Genomic DNA, 18,806 nt, shown 5'->3' with positions numbered 1-18,806 from the left:
ACAGCCATGTCTTATGAGACTTGACCAGCGAGGTCCAGAACATGTCCTGTAACCTGGAGGGGTGCACCAAGCGTGAGCTCTGACTTGACATGAGACTGCAGTCCAGGTCCTTGAGTTGTTGACCTAAAGCAGTGGCAGCAGCATAGGTTTTGGTAGATTATAGTACTGAGCAGAACTCTTCCTGGTTCAGATGGAGAGCAGGATCAACTGACACAATTTGTGTAAAGTTCCACTAATATCTGACACCCAGACACTCACACCGACATTCTGAATTTGTGTTACATGCTTGATTGTAAGGTATGTGTTGGACTTGGCTCTTGAACCTTTTGCCTTCCTCCTAGTTTTTTTTCTGACCTGGTGTTGGTGGTTGTAGGACTCTGGGCACTTTAAAACTGCTGTCCAGTGTAAAGTGCGTGTGCTCTCTTTGGTAAACATGGTAAGATTAGTCTACACCTGTTTGGCGTTTTTAATTTACCTATCAGTCCCCAGTAAAGTGGTATTTAATATACCCGGGTCTAGTCAATTACATGCTACTGGTGGGCTTGCGCCATCCACCAAAGTAGCCTTTCAAACCTGTTGCAGGCCTCTGCCATTGTAGGGCCTGTGTGCGTAGTGTTACTGCCGCTGTGACGTGGCACGCAAAATGTGTGCCACGTATGGGACCCCCCTCCTTTTACTGCATGTCAGTCACCCCTAAGGTAGGCCCTAGCTAGTCCTATGGGCAGGGTACATTGTAGGTGAAAGGTAGGACATGTAGCTTAAGTGTGTGACATGTCCTGGTAGTGACAAACAGCCATTTTCGTTTCTCACTGCTGTGTGGCTGCCCTCTAATAGGAATGCATTGGTGATTCCCTGATAAGTGTTTCAGTGGTAATTCCTGATATGAGAGGAGCAGCGTGGTCAGGTAATCTACGTTTACAACAAAACTTTTGTTACGCGGACTTTGACCCCGCATACCATAACTCCGCATTTTTTTACAACGCGGGTGCATTTACCACGCATGCCTTTACAATGAATTACGTTGTAAAGGCATGTATGGTAAATGCACACGCGTTGTGAAAAAAATAATTTGGGCGATCCACGTCGTTGAGGAAACGGAGGCTCTTCCGTTTCCTCACTACAACGTGCACCGCCCCTCAGACAGACGACAGACTTGGTGAAGAAGGAACCAGGAGGAGAGAGGAACCACTCGGGGAGAGAGGTAAGGGGGATTGGGTTAATTTTTTAGGAATGGGGGCGGTCGTGCTGGGGTAGTGCTTTAGGGTTTAGGGTAGTGTTTGTGTAGGGTAGTGTTTTAGGGTTTAGGGTAGTGTTTTGGTGTTTGTGTAGTGTAGGGTCGTGCTGGGGGTAGGGTTTTAGGGGTTAGGGTAGTGTTGTTGTGTTCGTGTAGGGTAGTGTTTTAGGGTTTAGGGTAGTGTCGGGGGATCGTGCAGGGTAGTGTTTTAGGGTTTAGGGTAGTGTTGTGGTGTTTGTGTAGTTTAGGGTCGTGCTGGGGGTAGTGGTTTAGGGTTGTTGTGATTGGGTAGTGTTTTAGGGTTTAAGGTAGTGTCGGGGGGGTCATGCTGGGGTAGTGTTTTAGGGTTTAGGGTAGTGTTGTGGTGTTTGTGTAGTGTAGGGTCGTGCTGGGGGTAGTGTTTTAGGGTTTAGGGTAGTGGTGTTTGTATAGTGTAGGGTACTGTTTTAGGGTATAGGTTAGTGTTGTGTTTGTGTAGTGTAGGGTCGTGCTGGGGTAGTGTTGTGGTGTTTGTGTAGTGAAGGGTAGTGTTTTAGGGTTTAAGGTAGTGTCGGGTCGTTCAGGGTAGTGTTTTAGGATTTAGGGTAGTGTTGTGGTAGTGTAGTGTTTTCGGGTTTAAGGTAGTGTCGGGGGGTCATGCAGGGTAGTGTTTTAGGGTAGTGTTGTGGGGTTTGTGTAGTGTAGGGTCGTGCTGGGGTAGTGTTTTAGGGTAGTGTCGGGTGTCGTGCAGGGTAGTGTTTGAGTGTAGGGACCGGACTGGGGATTGGAGGGGTCGTTCTGGGGGTGGGGGGTAGTGTGTTAGGGTTTAGGGTAGAGTTTGTGTAGTGTAGGGTAGTGTTGTGGTGTTTGTGTAGTGCAGAGTAGTGGTTTATGGTAGCGTTGGGGGGGTCGTGCTGGGTAGTGTAAATGTAATAAAAGGACTGGGTGTCGAGGGAGGGTCGTGCAGGGGTACTACATTAGGGTGTAGGGTAAGTTAGGGTACTCTCACTTACCTTTTAAAACTTTTACAATGAGTATACCTTTACCACGCATGCCTTTGCGTTGTAATGGCATGCTTGGTAAAGGCATAGTCGTTGTAAAAGTTTACGTTGTGGTAATTTGCGTGGTCATTGTAATTGCGTTATAAAAAATGCGGGGTGATGGTATGCGGGGTAATTGATTGCGGGATAACGTCACATATTCCGTGGTCAAGTTTGGTATATTTGGAATAGTGATAATAAACGCTGCATAATGGTGTGCGCAGATTTATTATCACTATTTTAGAAATGCCACTTTTAGAAGTTGGCATTTCTGTGTGCTATGTGTCTCTGCCTGCCTGATATGTATTACATGTCTGACTCTAGAGTGACAGGGTCTGGTGAGATGTGTGGCTCCAGAGGGGCTGGGTGAGTCAGCGCTAGGCTGAATGGCCAGATATGCATTTGGAGTAGTGGGAGGAGTAGTCCCTGACCTTGAAAAGGTCTGTGCCTGTCTGTGTGAATGCTGGCCCGCCCCCCCTGTGATGTGTCTGAGGACCGAGCCTGACTAAGGGGAGTAGAAGCACTGTAAACAAAGTGCTTCAGTGCCCCCCAGAACCAGTTGGGACTTGTTCTCCAAGCCCTGTGCCAGGGCAGAACAAAGAGAAGAGGGTGTATAAATATTGGGGCTGTGACCCCATGGTTGTGTGCTATTCTTGGGTGCTGCTTGGACCTGCTGGGCCCCAGGAGGAACCGCCACGCGGACTGCCCCTCTGCTGGAGGTCCTTGTGAGCTGGCCTGCCTGGGCCCAGCTTTGCTTTTTGGAGGGGGTCTCCAATCTTGCCAGGAAGAGAGGAGCGCTTGTGTCCTGCAGTGCTGGGCTGCAACGTGCCCCGAGGGAATCCCGGCGTGAGGATTCACTTGCGCTGCCTGGGAGTGAAGCAGGAGCCTATCCCGCATTTTGGTGCTTTCAGGAAGGTGGAACGGGAGCCCACCCCGCAGCTTTGGAGTTCCGAGAAGCGGCGCACCACTAGACCCGTCCCGGAAGTCAGGCAAGCTGCCTGGTTGTGGGCGGGGCCGCATTTGTGAGCCGTGGACCAATCCGGATGGACGCAGCCGCTGGAAGCCAGTCCCGAGAGAGCCTGGAGGTGGGAGGGGCCCCGTGTGCTGGTGGGAGCCCCGCCTGCTGCCCTAGAGAAGATGTGATTGACGGAGTCTCCACTCCGTGCTAAGTGATCCCCGTGTGCCTGCAAGTGGAGGTGGAGCTCTGCCTGCTCACCAGACCCCAGGAAGAGGAGACCGGAGCCTCGCGGGCTCGCTGCCAGAGTCCAGCTGTCCCGGGAGGAGTCCACAAAGAGCCCGGTGAGTGGGGACCCACAGGGCAGTTGCGCCTGGCCCTGAATCAGGCCCGAGCAGCCCCGGTGAGCGGGGGCTGAAGCTGTTTGGAGCATTGTTGGTCCTCTCAAAGCACAGTTGGTGCCAGTGCTTGTTTTTCTGTCACAGCTGCACCGCAGGAGCGCGGGCAGCTGCAAAAGAAGGGGCATTTATATTTAGAAGTCCCAGCGTGGGGCTTCAGAGGCACAGTGGTGCCAAGGCTGATTTTCTCAGCTGCACCACGAGCGCGCAGGCTGCTGCAGCGACGGGGGCATTTCTGTTCAGGAAGAGGAAGGGGGGGAGACGTACCCCCGCACCCGAGTGCATTGCGCACATTTGTCTTCACTGCCAAGGCAGCCGGAGTGCCAGTTGGAGGGCCCTTTAATTGAGAGCCCTGACTTTTGGACAGAGGGCTGTTAGGAAGTCCCAGATGGGCCCCAGAGGAAGGCCAGTTGGCCTGGGGCCATTTTGACTACCTGCGGTACTGGTAGGGCGCAATGCTCTAATGTGTTGCATAATGTGTTTATGCCAAGTCATGCTATGATGTTTATGCCTAATGTGATGCAGACATAATGCATTAATGTCGCGAATGCTAATGCTGAGTACAGTATTTTGCCAGTAGTTACTGGTTGTGTTGTTACCTGTTCTAATGGTTCTGACAGTGGCCCGATTGGCCCTGTCATGTATATAATGCCCTGTGAAATATTGCCTAGTGCCAGGTGGCACAGTGTACATTTCTGATTATGATTCTAATGTGTTTATGATAATACAAAGGCTATTTTTATATAACTTTGTGTGGAGTTTCTTTTGTGGTGTGCCTAGAGTGTCGCTGTTGTGAATGTGTAATTGCCTCTGGGATAAGCCTGATTGCTCGTGCCAAGCTACCAAGGGGGTGAGCAGGGGTTATCCTCAGCGTGTAACTCCCTTGCCCTGACTAGAGTGGTGGTTTCTGCCTGGCTTAGGCGAATGCCCTAGCCAACCAGAAATCCCATTTCTAACAGTATGTATGGTTTAAAGACTGCTTAGTGTGTTGAAATTGTGGTTGTTGGAGGAAGCAGATTCCATTTTGGTTTGCCCCTGGTTGACGTGGCATACGACGAAGGATGCAGTACAGGTTTCCCAAACAATGGAGTTATTTCCTGCATTCCTGGTGCTAGAATGAGCAGCCTGAGGCGTAGACGTGTGGAAGGATGGACATACGGCTATTCGTAGAAACTCTGAGGACCTTTTAGCAGGGCATTGTATATTAGCCTTTCTACCATTTGGTTTATAGTGGAAAAATGGGGGTGTAGCAGCAAATTCTGTTTGGGCTAGGGAGGTGTCTAGGAAGGGACTGCCCTTTTATCTTTTACTGAGTGGTACTTCAGGAAGGCTAATGACAGAAAATTGCAGAGCTTTCACACTTCATGGTGCTCATGTTTTGGATACTCCCACTTGGAGCCAGAGTTGTTATTACCTTCTGTGAGAGCCATCACCTTGCACAAAGGCTGTTTCTGCACTCAGGCCAAAAATGAAATTTGAGCATAACCCATCCCCCCTGATCCTCTCTAACCGTTTCCTGGACGTTCGAGATTGGAGCAACATCCCCTTGTTTGGAAAACCAATATAAAGGTTGGACTCAAACCATTCCCACTTTGTTCCATTTCCACTCTTTTCTTGATCTAAGAAGGGAATGCTCTAAACAGTACTCAAAGAGCTAGATTGGTGGCTGTCTGGCAGCCAGTCTCGCAGAGGGGAAGGGACATCACTTGAAATATGAGCACCTTGCTGGAGGGCAATGGGCCTGACTAGCACCTAGAAGCCAGTCTGTTTGCACAGAGAGGGAAAGAGTGTGCCTGGCCCCGAAGGAGTGTCCAGGAGAAGCCCAGTTATGTTACCAGACTGTGGAACACCCACAAGTGCGAACTTGGTACTGGGGTTGAATCTGGCAGAGATCCTAGGTTTGGTGGGTCACCGGGTCTCTCTGCATGGATCCTGAGGTGAAGTGCATGAAGAATCGATAGCCACCCAGGTGACAGCATTTGGCGTCACCAAACAGTAATCTGAGGGACTATTCTGACTATGACAGTCACTAGGCTGGACAGTCCGTCATTGTCTGTTTGACTGAGTTCTAAGTCTCTACTCCCAGAATACCTCAATGAGAAGCCTTTGACTGCTCACCCTTACTATCATGAGCGTGTAGAAGGGGATATACTAGGCTCCGTTCGCAGAGCCCTGGTAGGACATGCACCAGGACACCAGAGGAATACGACTTCAACCACCGCAGTTGAGGGACAGTATCCCCTGCCTGCCCTCCTGATGTCATCCCACTCTGACCCCTCCCGATGGGGTTCCGCAGTCACCATGCTATTATGTTCTCCGAGTTCAGAGTTAGAATTGTTTTCTTTTTTGTAAATAGTTTGTGTTCATTTTTAACATGTAAGATAAAAGGCAACAAAAACAGACAAAATAATGAAAAAACAAATGTGAGCAATGAAAATGCATTTCCGCAGCATAGCTGAAGCTTTGCAGGTCAGTGGTTCCAATGCTAGACAACCACCCAGTCCATCATAATTGTTTTCTGTTAACAAATGAGATTAATTCTTGTCAATTCAGTCGCACGCAAATATTTTACAGTACGAATAATGAAAAGAGAAGACATGACCCAGACTTTGTAGTCTATAAGGAGAGAGGTGATAAATAATGCCTGCACATCTCCAGTCTGAGTGAATTTAATTATTTGGCATAACATGTTGCAAATGAGTGATATATAAATGATTTTATCTTGCCTTTGTCAAGGCGCAGGCACTGTTACATCGCGACCTTTCTGGAATCCTCACTAATCATATCATCTCTGCTAGAACTGAGAAAGAATTCCAACTATAAAATCCAGAATATGAAGTTGTCATGATAGTAAGATTTTAAAATGGCATTATGCCACTTTTAGTTTAAAATATTATATTATAATAGCATTTCCTGGCTAGAAACAATAGTAGCATTTCCTGACTACAAACAAGGTTGTACCTGTCATTCTTGTTTGCAAAAACATGAACAATGTAGTAACGTGTAGCGGATGGCTGCTTAAATTCAAAGGAGTTTTTTGTTTCTAGGCATCCATGTTTTTGTCCAAACTGTAATTGAATGTTGTACTGTCATCTGCCAGAGGCATGAAGCATTGCAGTACCCGGATGGCCATTGGAAATCTTCAAATAAGTTTATGTTGGAATGCAATGACAGGCGCATTTATCTGTCATTTTGTGTTCCAGTATTTTGTTGTTCCAACACTCCTCCATGAACTGTATACGTTTGTTAATCTTTCACCGTTCATGGCTTTGTACCTGTTATGCACCCATTTCCTCTTGGGCCTTATTATACATTTACTGATTTCTGCCTGTTCCCAGGCTTTGTATCTCTTATTATGCAAAAACAACAATTGATGGACAGAATGCAAAACAATGTCATACATTAACCACAGTACAGAGATCTGGGCCTAAATCCATTGTTTTTTTTGCTCACCATGCCATTCCAGTTTGAACCCAGCCATATGCAAATCAGTCTTGACCCAGTGCCCAATGGTAACAGTCCAGCCCGAACTGCCAGGCCAGGTCCTCCCTGGACTGGAAACCAGCATCCTAGGACCGGTTTCTGGGTTTCACCCCTCTTCAGCCAGGATAGCTTGACCCCAGTGGCATGTAGACCACGGGACCCACGTCTGGGCATATCCGTCCCACTCGAGGTGACAAGTGCAAAAACAATTGATGGACAGAATGCAGAAAAATGTCATACATTCACCCCAGTACAGAGATCTGGTCCTAAATCCATCGTTTTTTCGCTTACCATGCCATTCCAGTGTGAACCCAGCCATATGCAAATCAGTCTTGACCCTGTGCTCAATGGGAACAGTCCAGCCATTTGCATATGGCTGGGTCTAAACTGGAGTGGCATGATGAGCAAAAGAACTATGGATTTAACCCAGATCTCTTGACTGGGGATGAATGTATGATTTATTCAGCATTCCCGCCATCATTTGTTTGCGTAGCACTTCTCACCCTAAGTGGGATGGGTATGCCCAGGCGTGGGTCCCTTGCTCACTGTGCCACTGCATTCAGTCTAGCCTGGCTGATGAAGGGTAATACCCAGAAATCGGTCCCAGGATGTTTGTTTCCGGTCCAGGGAGGACCTGGCTTGGCAGTTCAGTCTGGACTGTTACCATATGGCACAGGGTCAAGACAAATTTGCATATAAACTGGGGTGGCATGGTGAGCAAAAGAACGATGGATTCAACCCAGATCTCTTGACTGGGGGTAAATGTATGATTTATTCAGAATTCCGTCCATCATTTGTTGGTGTAGCACTTGTATCTCTTATTAGACACGTTCCTCACAAGGCTGTTCCTTCTCACCACTCTTCATGTAGTGGGTACTCCGGTCTGGTATCAGTGAATCTGAAAGAAACACGTTATGTATAGATTACTAACCTTAGAATTACCCCCAGGCATCAGAGTGGATCCGGAAAGTTTTTCGTCAGCAGTACCTCTGCGCGTTGGAAGGTGGCGTCGTCGGCTTTGCGTCTCTCGTTGGCGTCGTGTCACCGGGATGACGTCGCGGTAGCTACTCAGATGCCGCCCTGGCGTGCTGACGTCAGTTCTTCCTTTTTCCGCATTAGCCAGCGCAGATCCGTTGAAAGCTGTATGTCATTTTGCCTCTATCCACCGTTGACCTCCTTGAATAGTTTATCTCATTCTTCCCAGCTTATTTTGGTATTTTTTTCTGGCTTTCCTTATGTCACAGATGCCAAATACTAATAGAATGAAATTAAACTTGGGAATACCAGAACTCAGATAGTGAGGCTTTTCATTAATACCAGAGGGCCACTTTCAGAATATTCAGTTTTGATTTCCATATATGAACATGGATATCTGTGCACTGGAAAATGTTAAGATATGGCCAACAAAAGAACTAGAGAGAGAAAATGTGAGTTATAATAAGAAGTAGAACCAACGCTATTGAATTTAATTAATGCCCCCAAGTATCTAAATGGGGGTGTACTAGAACAAAAGAGCAAAAGTATGCCAATTTACTTAGGCTGGAACGCAAGAGAACCTTTCTCCTTTGGAAGGGATTTCTGTAGAGTGAGTAGTAAGCCTAGCTTTTCTTCAGATTTAAAACCTGAAGATCCTGTCAATTTTTAAGGTCCCATTAAATTAGGTCATGGAGGCATGGCATTTTCGTGTGTCTTTTTATCATTCTTGATTATTTTTATTGAAGTTTGGCAAATTTCTCTCTGGTTGCAAGGTAGTTTTGTTAATGTAATGGTACTCTGGTATGTTAATAGAAAAACCAGAGTAACAAGCAATCGTAATCTCCATCTTTCTAAAATTCATATTATCCATCCCAGTAACTTGTCAAGTCTTGCTTTAATGTTTGTTTCTAATATGTTAGTAAGGTAATTCTGATCATTTCTGTTTCCTTAGCTTAGCTTGTTCCAGGCTGCTGAGAAAATGGGGTTCCAGTGGCTGGAGATCCAGGGGAAAGATCCACGCCTGGAAGGGATGGTCGACCTCTCTGGAACCGAAATCCCCCTGCACTACATCTTCAAGCTGTCAGCTCACACCATACATCTGGTTGTCTTTTACGAGAGGAGTGGTAACTACCTCTGGCACGGCCCATTGCGGCTCAGGCAACACATGGACAGAAAATTTGTGCATTTTCGCAAGCTACATTATGGGCGAAATCCTGGTGCCTACGACAAGTGAGCTTTCAATACAAAGATACATGACAATATGTGTTAGTAGATAGTTCTTGCATTGGAATATTTACAGTTTGATATTTTCTTTCTGTACGGCAACATTCTTATTTACAGATTTAAATTTCTCATGCGTTCCCCCATTAAAACCCAATGTAATGGTACTAAATCTATCCACATTGTGTTGATCGACCGGCATGGCATATAAATGAGTAGAGAGTAGCAGCTATTTAACTTTCTGCCATCTTACTGGCTGGCAATCGCGTGGATGACATTAGGCTTTTTTCCAGTTAGGAATTGGTACTCAGATAAAACTGGGTAAAACCCAGACATTCTCAGTGTTAGGGCTTGTAAAACACAGGGCCAATTGTTATTTTCTGTATCATACCAGTTAGAATGGATAGTTCTGAGAACATGTTTGAACTCTATGAAGGGTGCCCTTCATCACTGCAGAGAGCGCCTTAGAGACACTTTGTTAGAGAAAGGGGTGGTTGTCTGAACACTACCCAGATACTGGGTAGGATTCTCTTGCAGTCATGTCTGCTTTCATCTGCGAAACACACAATATTTTAAGCCAGAGAGAAAGAAGTGGTTAGACAAATCAGCAGCTTTATCTTTAACACATCGCACAGATCATATTGGCATTCCCTCTCAAAATTCAAACTACCGCTTACAGTTTCTGTACAAATCTGCACATTATTTGAAAAAAGAAAATCGTGTATATAAAAGGGGAAATCCACAATTTATGGGCTTTTTAATTTTGTGCTGGCACAGGCTTGTGTTTTCCCCCAGCCTTCTGAGGAATAGGAGAACAGCATTCTTAAAGGTGTGTAGAATCCAATTTAGTCCTTGCCATAAACATAGTCCAGTTAATATAATACAATGAACTTTATGAAAATTATGCTTTCTTTGCAAGTGTTATTTGAATATATATTATTGTAAATTAAAATATTGTTTTCCTCCCTCTATTCTGTTCTTCCTAGGCCAGAGCTAATGCTCATTTCCGTCGATGGGTTGAAAGTTAATGTTCCAAAAGAAGTATCAAGATTTCTAGAAGAAATGTCTGAATCCAAGGTGCTTGACTGTAGATACAAAGAAGCCAAGTCTTTCTTTCAGGTCAGTGGTACTCGCAGTATATGTTTTGCTAAAATTTTGCAATGACAGTAACAAAATGTCTGAGACTCTGTGTGGCCTAAAGTGGATGTTCGTTACAATAGACTGTGTTTTTTAATAAACTGATAGTTTAACATTTTGATCTTATTTTAAATGATCCTGCCAGCTTTTCGTCTGATAGGATTGTCCTCCTATATTTCGGAGAATACTTGCACCCATTTTTCCTGCCTTGTGTTTTAGAAACTTTATACCTGCCTTAAGAGTATTACTAACTGACACCTTGCCTTATGTAGTGTGTTGTTTGAGTAAATATTTATATTGCGTGTGATTAGGAGGAAAAATGTAAGCCTTAATCTTTAAAGTTATTCATTATTATCATGATCATTTGATTTTACCCTGTATTTAAGGTGTGTTTTATGGGGTATATCACCGAATAAACATGATATTGAAGAGGACCTGCAGTGACTAAATAAGAGCTTATCTACCCCTCATAAGCTACAGTCTAATTGAAAAGGTCCTCTCTCTTTCAAATTGAAGAATTCATTGAATTTAAAGCATTCTTTCATCTTCCAGTTTCCCCATGCCTCCATGTTCTCAGATTAAGATTGCCAAAGACCTCTGAAAGGAGATCCTTCAAACCCAGCTATTTTATAGTAAAATCCCTACCAACAAAGTATCACATTCTGATGGATACTCCTAACCGCACATTCCTAACTTTTGTAATATTCCCTAGGCATCAGACTGTATCGGGTAATTTTTGAGCACTACCCCAGTGCAGCGGTAGGTGCTGTCTTGCGGCTCCGTGCTGACGTTGTTCTGCTCCGGAAGTGTTGTGCTGAGCCAAGCACACTGACGTAGGTTCCTTTCTTTCCATGCTAACAGATGTGGATACGGAGCTACTCCTTCCTCTCGGAGGAGATTCTTTTTTTTTCTAAATTATACAAACTACCAGTGTGCAAGGGAAAATGTCACCTCCCAAAGCGAAAAGAATGACACCTTGTTGCAAGCGTATGCCGATTCCCCATGAAGTGTACCTTTGACGCCTAGGCTCAAGTCACAACCCCAAGGTCTTTTACGACTGCGTCCAGATGAATCCGAAGGCCATACGGGACCATGAGGTGAAACTTTGTATCTCCAAACATCGAAAAACTCTTTGCTGTGACTGGTCGAGGTCAAAAGGAAGTCCCTTTCCCGCTCCCTAAATCCTTCCAGTGGCAGATATTTGTCACTGTTCCAGACATCAGATAGGTCCATAAAGAAGCATAAGCAGTCTAAGTGGAACTCTGCCCCGTCCTCCGTGCCAGCTGGATCTTCCGAACCTGCTTCATTGCCAACTTTGGTTCCAGCGCCACACACTGTGCCGATTCCTTATGCATCGCTGCCGATGCAGAAGGACGAAGTGCAACCCATCATGTTTTTGGGCTTCGGACTAAATTCATCTCGACCTCGACTGAGGACGCGCACTGATCCCACCTGACTGCTGCCTTCCAGCAACCCATCTTACTCTGACACTTTGCCCTTTCCTCTTAGCAGGGCACAAGTCATCCATAACCCATTCGGAATGTATGTTGACAATGACAATTTTGAAAAATCGTATGAGGTACTACAGGATGTCAGTGGTCTGGACGTATGGACACTTCTCCAGATACTGGTTTGGTTATAAGACCTGGTCCTGCCACTGAGGATAGCGCCTCCTTTGCTATATTAATGCAGAGGGAGGCTGAGGTGCTTGGCCTTCAACTCCCAACCATGGATGTCAAAACAGATGTCTTGACAGCTTCTCCAGACAGGCCAAACACACTCTTTTACCCTTCAATGAAGTCGTAAGAGGCACCGTAGGAGCAGTGAGAAGCCTCATGCTGGCCACCAATGAGCTGGCTCATTGCAAGGTGCCATTGTCCTTCCCCATGCGCCCCACCCTGTTCATGTGTCAACCAATATGAAGAATCCAAGCGCATTCCCAGCTACTCCAGCAGACTGCGAATCCAAGCGCATCGAAACATTTTGCAAGCACATGGTCTCTTCGACTAGTATTGCACTCTGTCAGTGCTACTGTATTTTGGGCCGCTACTCCCACTCACTCTGGGGCACTGTGGCACAAATTCTACCTGCTGTTCCTTAAGGCACATGCACTCTTCTTACTCAGGCCAATAAGGACTGCCATGATGTGGCTAAATTTGTTATCAGTTGTGGTCTAGATACTAGTAACTACTGGGCTTGGTGATTGGCATTAGTTTTACACTCTGGCGCCATTGCCTGGTTGAGGTCCTCTGGTTTCTCTGGGGCTGTCCAATCCTCACTAATGGACATGCCTACAAGGGATCTTTCTAATGTATACACATACAAAAATTTGTTTAAGGATCTGTTTTCTGTTTCATCAGTCACATTTTCCTGCTGTATGTATTATTTTGGAAAGAGGTGTTTGTAACATCAAAATATCTGGAAACCTCAGTTGCTATGTGTTGTTTTATTCAAATATCTGTTTGTGTACCCTTTAAAAGCTTCTAAAGTATAAATTTCATTTTTTGAAAATATTTACACCCGTGCAGGAAATGTATTTGTAACCGATTAGTTCGAGTGCAAATGAATCAAATGAATTTCAAAATTATTAATGCAAGCGACTGAATAGAGCTTGTTCATATTATCCACATATTGAATGTTAAAACTGTGTATACATTAGAAAATCCCTCGTAGGCACGCTTACCGGCTAAAATATTGTTTACCCAAGCCTCCAAGGGTTTATTGGGTTTCCTACTTACTCTTATACTAACCTTTACGGAGAAAGCAGGCTCGGCCCTGCAGTGATTCAATGATGGCACCTTCACCCTCTCAGTGCCTTCCGGCCGATGGAAACATTCAAGATGCTCACTCTGGTCCATGTATTGTCTGCCCTCGACCCTGGAGACTGGATTGTAGCTTTGGGCCAGCAGTACGCTTCTTTCCATATCCTTGTCTTAGAGCCCACAGGTGCGATCTGCCGTTCACGGTGGGGCACGAGCCCTTTGGCCTCACCAGTACCCCATAGTTGTTCACAAAAGGGATGGCAGGGGTTTAGCTGATCTTCAGAGGTCAGGGGTGCCAGTCTTTCTTCCCCCATTTCCCCTGCCTCCTGGATCAGAAAGCCCAGTACATTTGGGCGTTGATCCTGATATTTCAACCTCTGTCCTAGATTTCAGTGAGGCTAACTCGGAGGTGGCGGGTTTTGATGACCCCTGCTTCTTGCTGGTTAAGCATGCTAGATGGAATGTGCGGGGTCTGCAGTGGAATCTGAAGTACCGGTGAGCTCAGCATCAAGGCAAGCTCTCTGATTAAATCCAGACTGCAGGAGAAGACTGCAGGAGACTTGTAGTTGTGGCTGCTGCGATTGGGTCAGCGGCAGACCGCTCTCCCTACGCAACCGAGTCCTCATAGTGGTCACAGACGCATTGCTTCTGAATTGGGAAAGCCATCTGTGGAGATCAGAGGTTTCTGGTGTCTGGTGGAGGCCTGGATCCACATCAACTTGTTTGAGTTACATGCCATCTGCTTGGCGTTGAAGGCCTTTCTGCCCACCATCAGAGGTAGGCTAGTACAGGTGCTCACAAACAACACCACCACCATGGTGGTACTGCACCGGGTGGGGTGGGGTGTGGTGGGATGACCGGAGGCTCTAAGCCACCGGATTTTCCTGGTAGCACACCATGTGGCAGAATCTTTAAGCACCAGGGCAGGCTAACCTAGCTGCCGATGCCTAGATGATCATGAAAAGCAGTTGCACTCAGATGTGGCTCGGGGTCTCTTCCCCAAGTGCGAATAATCCTGACTCGATCTTTACGCCACTGCAGAGAATGCATAGTTTTAACAGTTTTGCATGGCAAGGTTTCCAAGGTAGCCCTCCCTCAAAGACGCATTCCATCTAGAGAGGAGCACAGGACTCCTGTATGCCATTCTGCCACTACCTCTCCTGCCACGACTTCTGAAGAAGAGAAGGACAGACAATGCCCAACTCAACCTAGTGGCACCGGATTGGGCAAGGAAAGTGTGGTATCCACAACTCCTAGGCATGAGCATCTATCCTTCAGTTAGGCTGTTGCTGCAGGAGGATATTTTATTGCAGCAGCAGAGAAGGGTCCTGCATCCCAGGCCTGCGCAATGTTCATTTCCATCCTTAGCGATTGAGCAGAGACAGTTGAATGCTTTCAACTTTCCTTCTGAAGTTGTATGTTTGATCTTGGCAGCCAGACATCCCTACGGCAAATCAGTATGTACCTGCCATTGGGACAGATTTGTGTGACACTCATCAGCTTGACTCCCTGCAGGGCAAACTCTCTGATGTATTGCTTTTTGTTGTCCCTCACCCAGGACAGTTAAATGTTGCTTGTCGGCTCTATTAGCTTTTTTTATGGTGCCCAATAACACTTCTTTATTTAAATCGCCTGTTTAGATGTTCTTTTTGAAAGATTTGCAGTATCTCTTCCCAACTAAACCTTTTATCATGACTCAGTGGGACTTAAATCTAGTAATCATTCCTCACGTGTACTCCTTTACAACCACCAAATAACTGTCCTTTACGACTCCTCACATTAAAGACGGTCTTGCGTTTTGTCATAAGATCAGCACAGCATGTCAGCAAGTTGAAATCTCCATCTGTTAACTCGCCATACACATCATTTGTTCCGGTCAAGCTGGTACTAAGGAATTGTGCTTCTTTTCTACCAAAACTGTTCACTCCCTTTCAAGTCAGGCAAATGATCACTCTTCCGGCATTCTTTGTCTCGCCTCACCCATCGAAGAAGGATGAGCGACTCCTTTGGTTAGATCCTAAGAGAGCTCTGAGCTTTTACATCCATCTTACCAGGGAAAAATCAGCTTTTTGTTGGATTCACTTGAGGGAAGAAGGGTAAAGCGGTGCAGAAAAAGACCACCTCCAGTTGGATCTTGCTCTGCATCTAAGTCTGTAACACCCTGGCAAGGAAGCATACTCCAGAAGCCTTGTGGGCTCTTCCACCAGAACCAAGACTGCTACCACTGTGTTGGCATGTAGAGCGCCGGTTTTAGACATTTGCCAGGGTGCTACTGGGCCGTCACTCCATACGTTCAAAAAACTCTATTGCCTGTACAGTTAGGTTCATATAAAGAGGCACTTTGCCTGCTCGGTCCTGCAGGACGTTTTAGTATGAGCCAGTTAACAGATCCTACACCTAGGAGGGACTGCTTTTGTACGTCTTCAAAAGGTAAGAAAGCTGCGGCTAGAAGTGTCCATCAGGAGAACTTGTTACTTCAGTGATGCTCTTTCAGATTCTTCGCCGACTCTCCCAACTTCTTGTTCTGTAAATTGGAAACGTTTTCCATCTGTACAGGTCTCATATCTAGAGATCTGCACACTGTTCAAACCAATCTGCTGTTGGGCTGTGTCTGCGGGCGCAGACAGCCTAGAAAGTGGTTGAAGTCAGAATGCTTGGGTGGCACTTGTATGTGTCTGCGTCATATATGGCCTAGTAGAGTTTGTGTTTGTTTCACTTACTGTTGCATGATATGATGCCCCAAGTGAAAGTGTAAGCTAGAGTAGGCTTATCTCAGGGGGTGGGCAGTGTGGTTGCTGCTGCTGTGTTCTCAGCTGAAAGTAGTGCATGTGTTCCTTTTCTTTCAGATGAAAGCCCTGTTTGCACTGTTGGAATGACTCTGTTTCACTTCCCTGGGACAGGTCCCTCAACATTCGTCAACCTCCTTTATCTAAGTTCTCAAAGGCAGGGCCATCGAGCCCTGGTGTGAACTCAGCATTTCCCAAGCACAGAGTAAAGGGTGATAGAAATGTATTTAATTCAGATACACTTGTCCGGGAATCCCATAACTCCAAGGTAGGGTGTAGTAGGTGAGAAAGATAACGCTCTGGTGGTCATGCTGACCTTGGCAACCAGGGGACTGCTCCTGGTGCCCGACCCATCACTTCTGCATCTAAATGATCCCAGTGGTGCTCTGTTTCTTATAGAGACCATACAAATAAAATCCGAATCTATGTAGCTTTGTAGTTTTCCTATCGATGGTGTATCACTCCAGCTCTGGCTCCTTAAAGTGGACCACAGGAAATTGGCCACCAGGTTTACTGAGATGGAGGGCACCATGGGCCACTTGATGCCAGAAATGGGGATATGAAGGTCAGACTAATGTACTTCAGTGGCTCATCACTAACATTTAGAACGCAGCCCCGTCTGCACAGCTATCTGTGGAAAGGGCACACCGGATACCGGGATGCACCCCGGCCCTGGGGGTCCCTTTGCAACTGATTGTTGCCAGTCTGTTGAAGTTTAGTGACCGAGATCTGATTTTACAGACTGCCTGGGCCCACGGCCCATGGACTGTGGAGGGCAATGTGGTCCACCTCCCTTATTTTACGCTACAAGTCTAAAGGCAGGGGAGTTCTTTCCTCAAAGTGAAGGAGAAACTGAGACAAATGGGCCTGCAGTGTGCTGCTCTCTACCTAAGCTGCCAGTAATCAAAGGCAATGTGGCCCATTTCTTCATATCACCGAGAGACACTGGACACTGGCTGGAATGTAAGGGAGTTGCTGTCGGAGGAGAAGGGGCTTGGCAACAAGCTGCCAAGAAAAGACTCGGGTGACAACAACAAGCAGCCTGTCCGTGGGGCAGCTGCTTTTCCTTCACAGGTGAAAACGGAGAGAGTCAAGGTGGCGGCAGCTCTAGCGATGATCTGTGATTGCCAAGACTCAATGTTAGTACCCGGTGCGGCGGCCTCCTGGACCCCCTCCGAATCTGATTTGGACTCCACACTAGATTCCTTTGGCCCAGGTTAGAAGGTGACCCCTATGGCTTGTGGAGGGCCTGATCTGAGCTTTCTATATCGAATATTTCCTGCTGTGGAGGGAGGCCTGTCGGGGGGTCTGAGAGGCCTGTGTGACTGGGTCAAGTTACTCCTGAGTGGACTCGAGCACAATGTGGTGACAGACGCCATAGGTATGTCTGCTAAAGGCCCTCTATTCCTTTATGAGGAAGAGAGGGGGGAGTGGTTTACTTGGCTGTCTTTCATGGTTTGGCTCAACGTACTTGCTTCTTACTGATTTTCATGTTTGTTAGGATGCTGGGCAACAGGCCTTCCCAGTGTTGGGGATAACAATGTTATGGCTTATTAGGAAGTTTAGGTTTGGGGGATTGAAAGGGAAGTTGGGTGCTGTTCAGTTTTTGAGCAAATGAACAAATATCGGAGTGGCCACAGGACTCACTGTTTTGTGCTGGGGGACTTGAGAGGATTTTGATGATGCATTATTACGATAGTGGATTGTAGGGTTGACCACCAATGTAAATGGCTGGAATGAGATGACACTCTGTCGTCAAAGAGCCTGGGACTGTGTGATGGTGTGCCGCTCAGCCTCACCCTCCACCTTCCAGACTGTAGACCTCTCACTTGATCCTTCCAAATGTGGGACTAAAACTGCTATAATGTCTCCTATATGTAAACACTGGCATCATGTTTTATTCTGCTCCACATGTTTGTTTATGCACAAAGTAAATAAAAAAATAATTCTACAGAAATAAACATTTTTAAAACTCATGCGCACAGAGATTTCTAAAAGGTGGGTGGCTAAATTACTGCAGAAATACCATGAAGCAGACCGCGTCCCAAGAGGTTTGAGGATTATGCTGGCCCTGAGTTTTGAGCAGACCAACCCTGAAATGCTCAAAGAATGGGCCATAAGCAATCTGGAAGAATCAATGAGACTGGTCATCATATTAATTAAATATGCAGAAATCGACAGAATTAAGACCCAAAAGGAAATCCATCGCATAAACGAGGAGCTTGATGCACTGGAGCCTAAAGCTATGACCGCCATTGAGTTGGCATCTTTCACCAATTTAATCTCAGGCCATTTGGAAGTGTAATCCATTAGGACAAGTATAAAACGAGAACCTCCCGGGAGAACCTCGTAAGGACCCATCACATCAATTCCTAATTTGGACCACGGGTTTTTTGGGCATTCAATGGGCATTAACGGAGGAACAGCCACTTTCAAACTTTTGTCAGCAGAGCCACAAACCATAGAATCGATTTCAGAATCCATCCCTGGCCACCAATACACATCCCGGATGCGCCGCTTAGTAAGCGTTGAACCCAGATGGCCCTCATGAGCTCTTTCAATAACAGTTTTGCGGAAACAAGTAGGAGGAACAAATTTGTCATTCCTAAGTAATAAACCATCTTCCATGGAAAGTTCATCCTCAACCTTCCAGAAAGGTTGCAGGGCAGGAGAAAGTGCCTTTTCTCTTGGCCACCCATTCTTGACAAAATGAGTTACTTCACATAATACATTATCAGACCCCATTGCTTGTTTCCAACAATCCTCTGAACCAAGATTGAAATCAGGTAAATCAAGTACAGCAACCAAACAATCATCACAATCCTCATTAGCAAAT

The 18,806-nt window shown here is 46.2% G+C and overlaps 1 protein-coding gene across 2 annotated transcripts in view; it reads left to right on the top strand.

Annotated features, from left to right (window-relative positions):
- FKTN (fukutin) overlaps window positions 1–18,806 on the top strand; it is a 141,956-nt gene that overhangs the window by 75,946 nt on the left and 47,204 nt on the right. For both annotated transcript variants that reach the window (XM_085641299.1, XM_085641298.1), the window contains exons 5-6: window positions 9,017–9,294; window positions 10,272–10,404. In XM_085641299.1, coding sequence (XP_085497425.1) covers window positions 9,017–9,294; window positions 10,272–10,404 — 411 coding nt within the window. The remainder of the gene's footprint in view (window positions 1–9,016; window positions 9,295–10,271; window positions 10,405–18,806) is intronic.

Source organism: Triturus cristatus, chromosome 2_2 (genome assembly GCF_964204655.1).
Source record: "Triturus cristatus chromosome 2_2, aTriCri1.1, whole genome shotgun sequence".
Classification (NCBI taxonomy): Eukaryota; Metazoa; Chordata; class Amphibia; order Caudata; family Salamandridae; genus Triturus; species Triturus cristatus.
The sequence above is the reverse complement of the archived record's forward strand: the minus strand, read 5'-3'. Positions and strand labels throughout refer to the sequence as shown.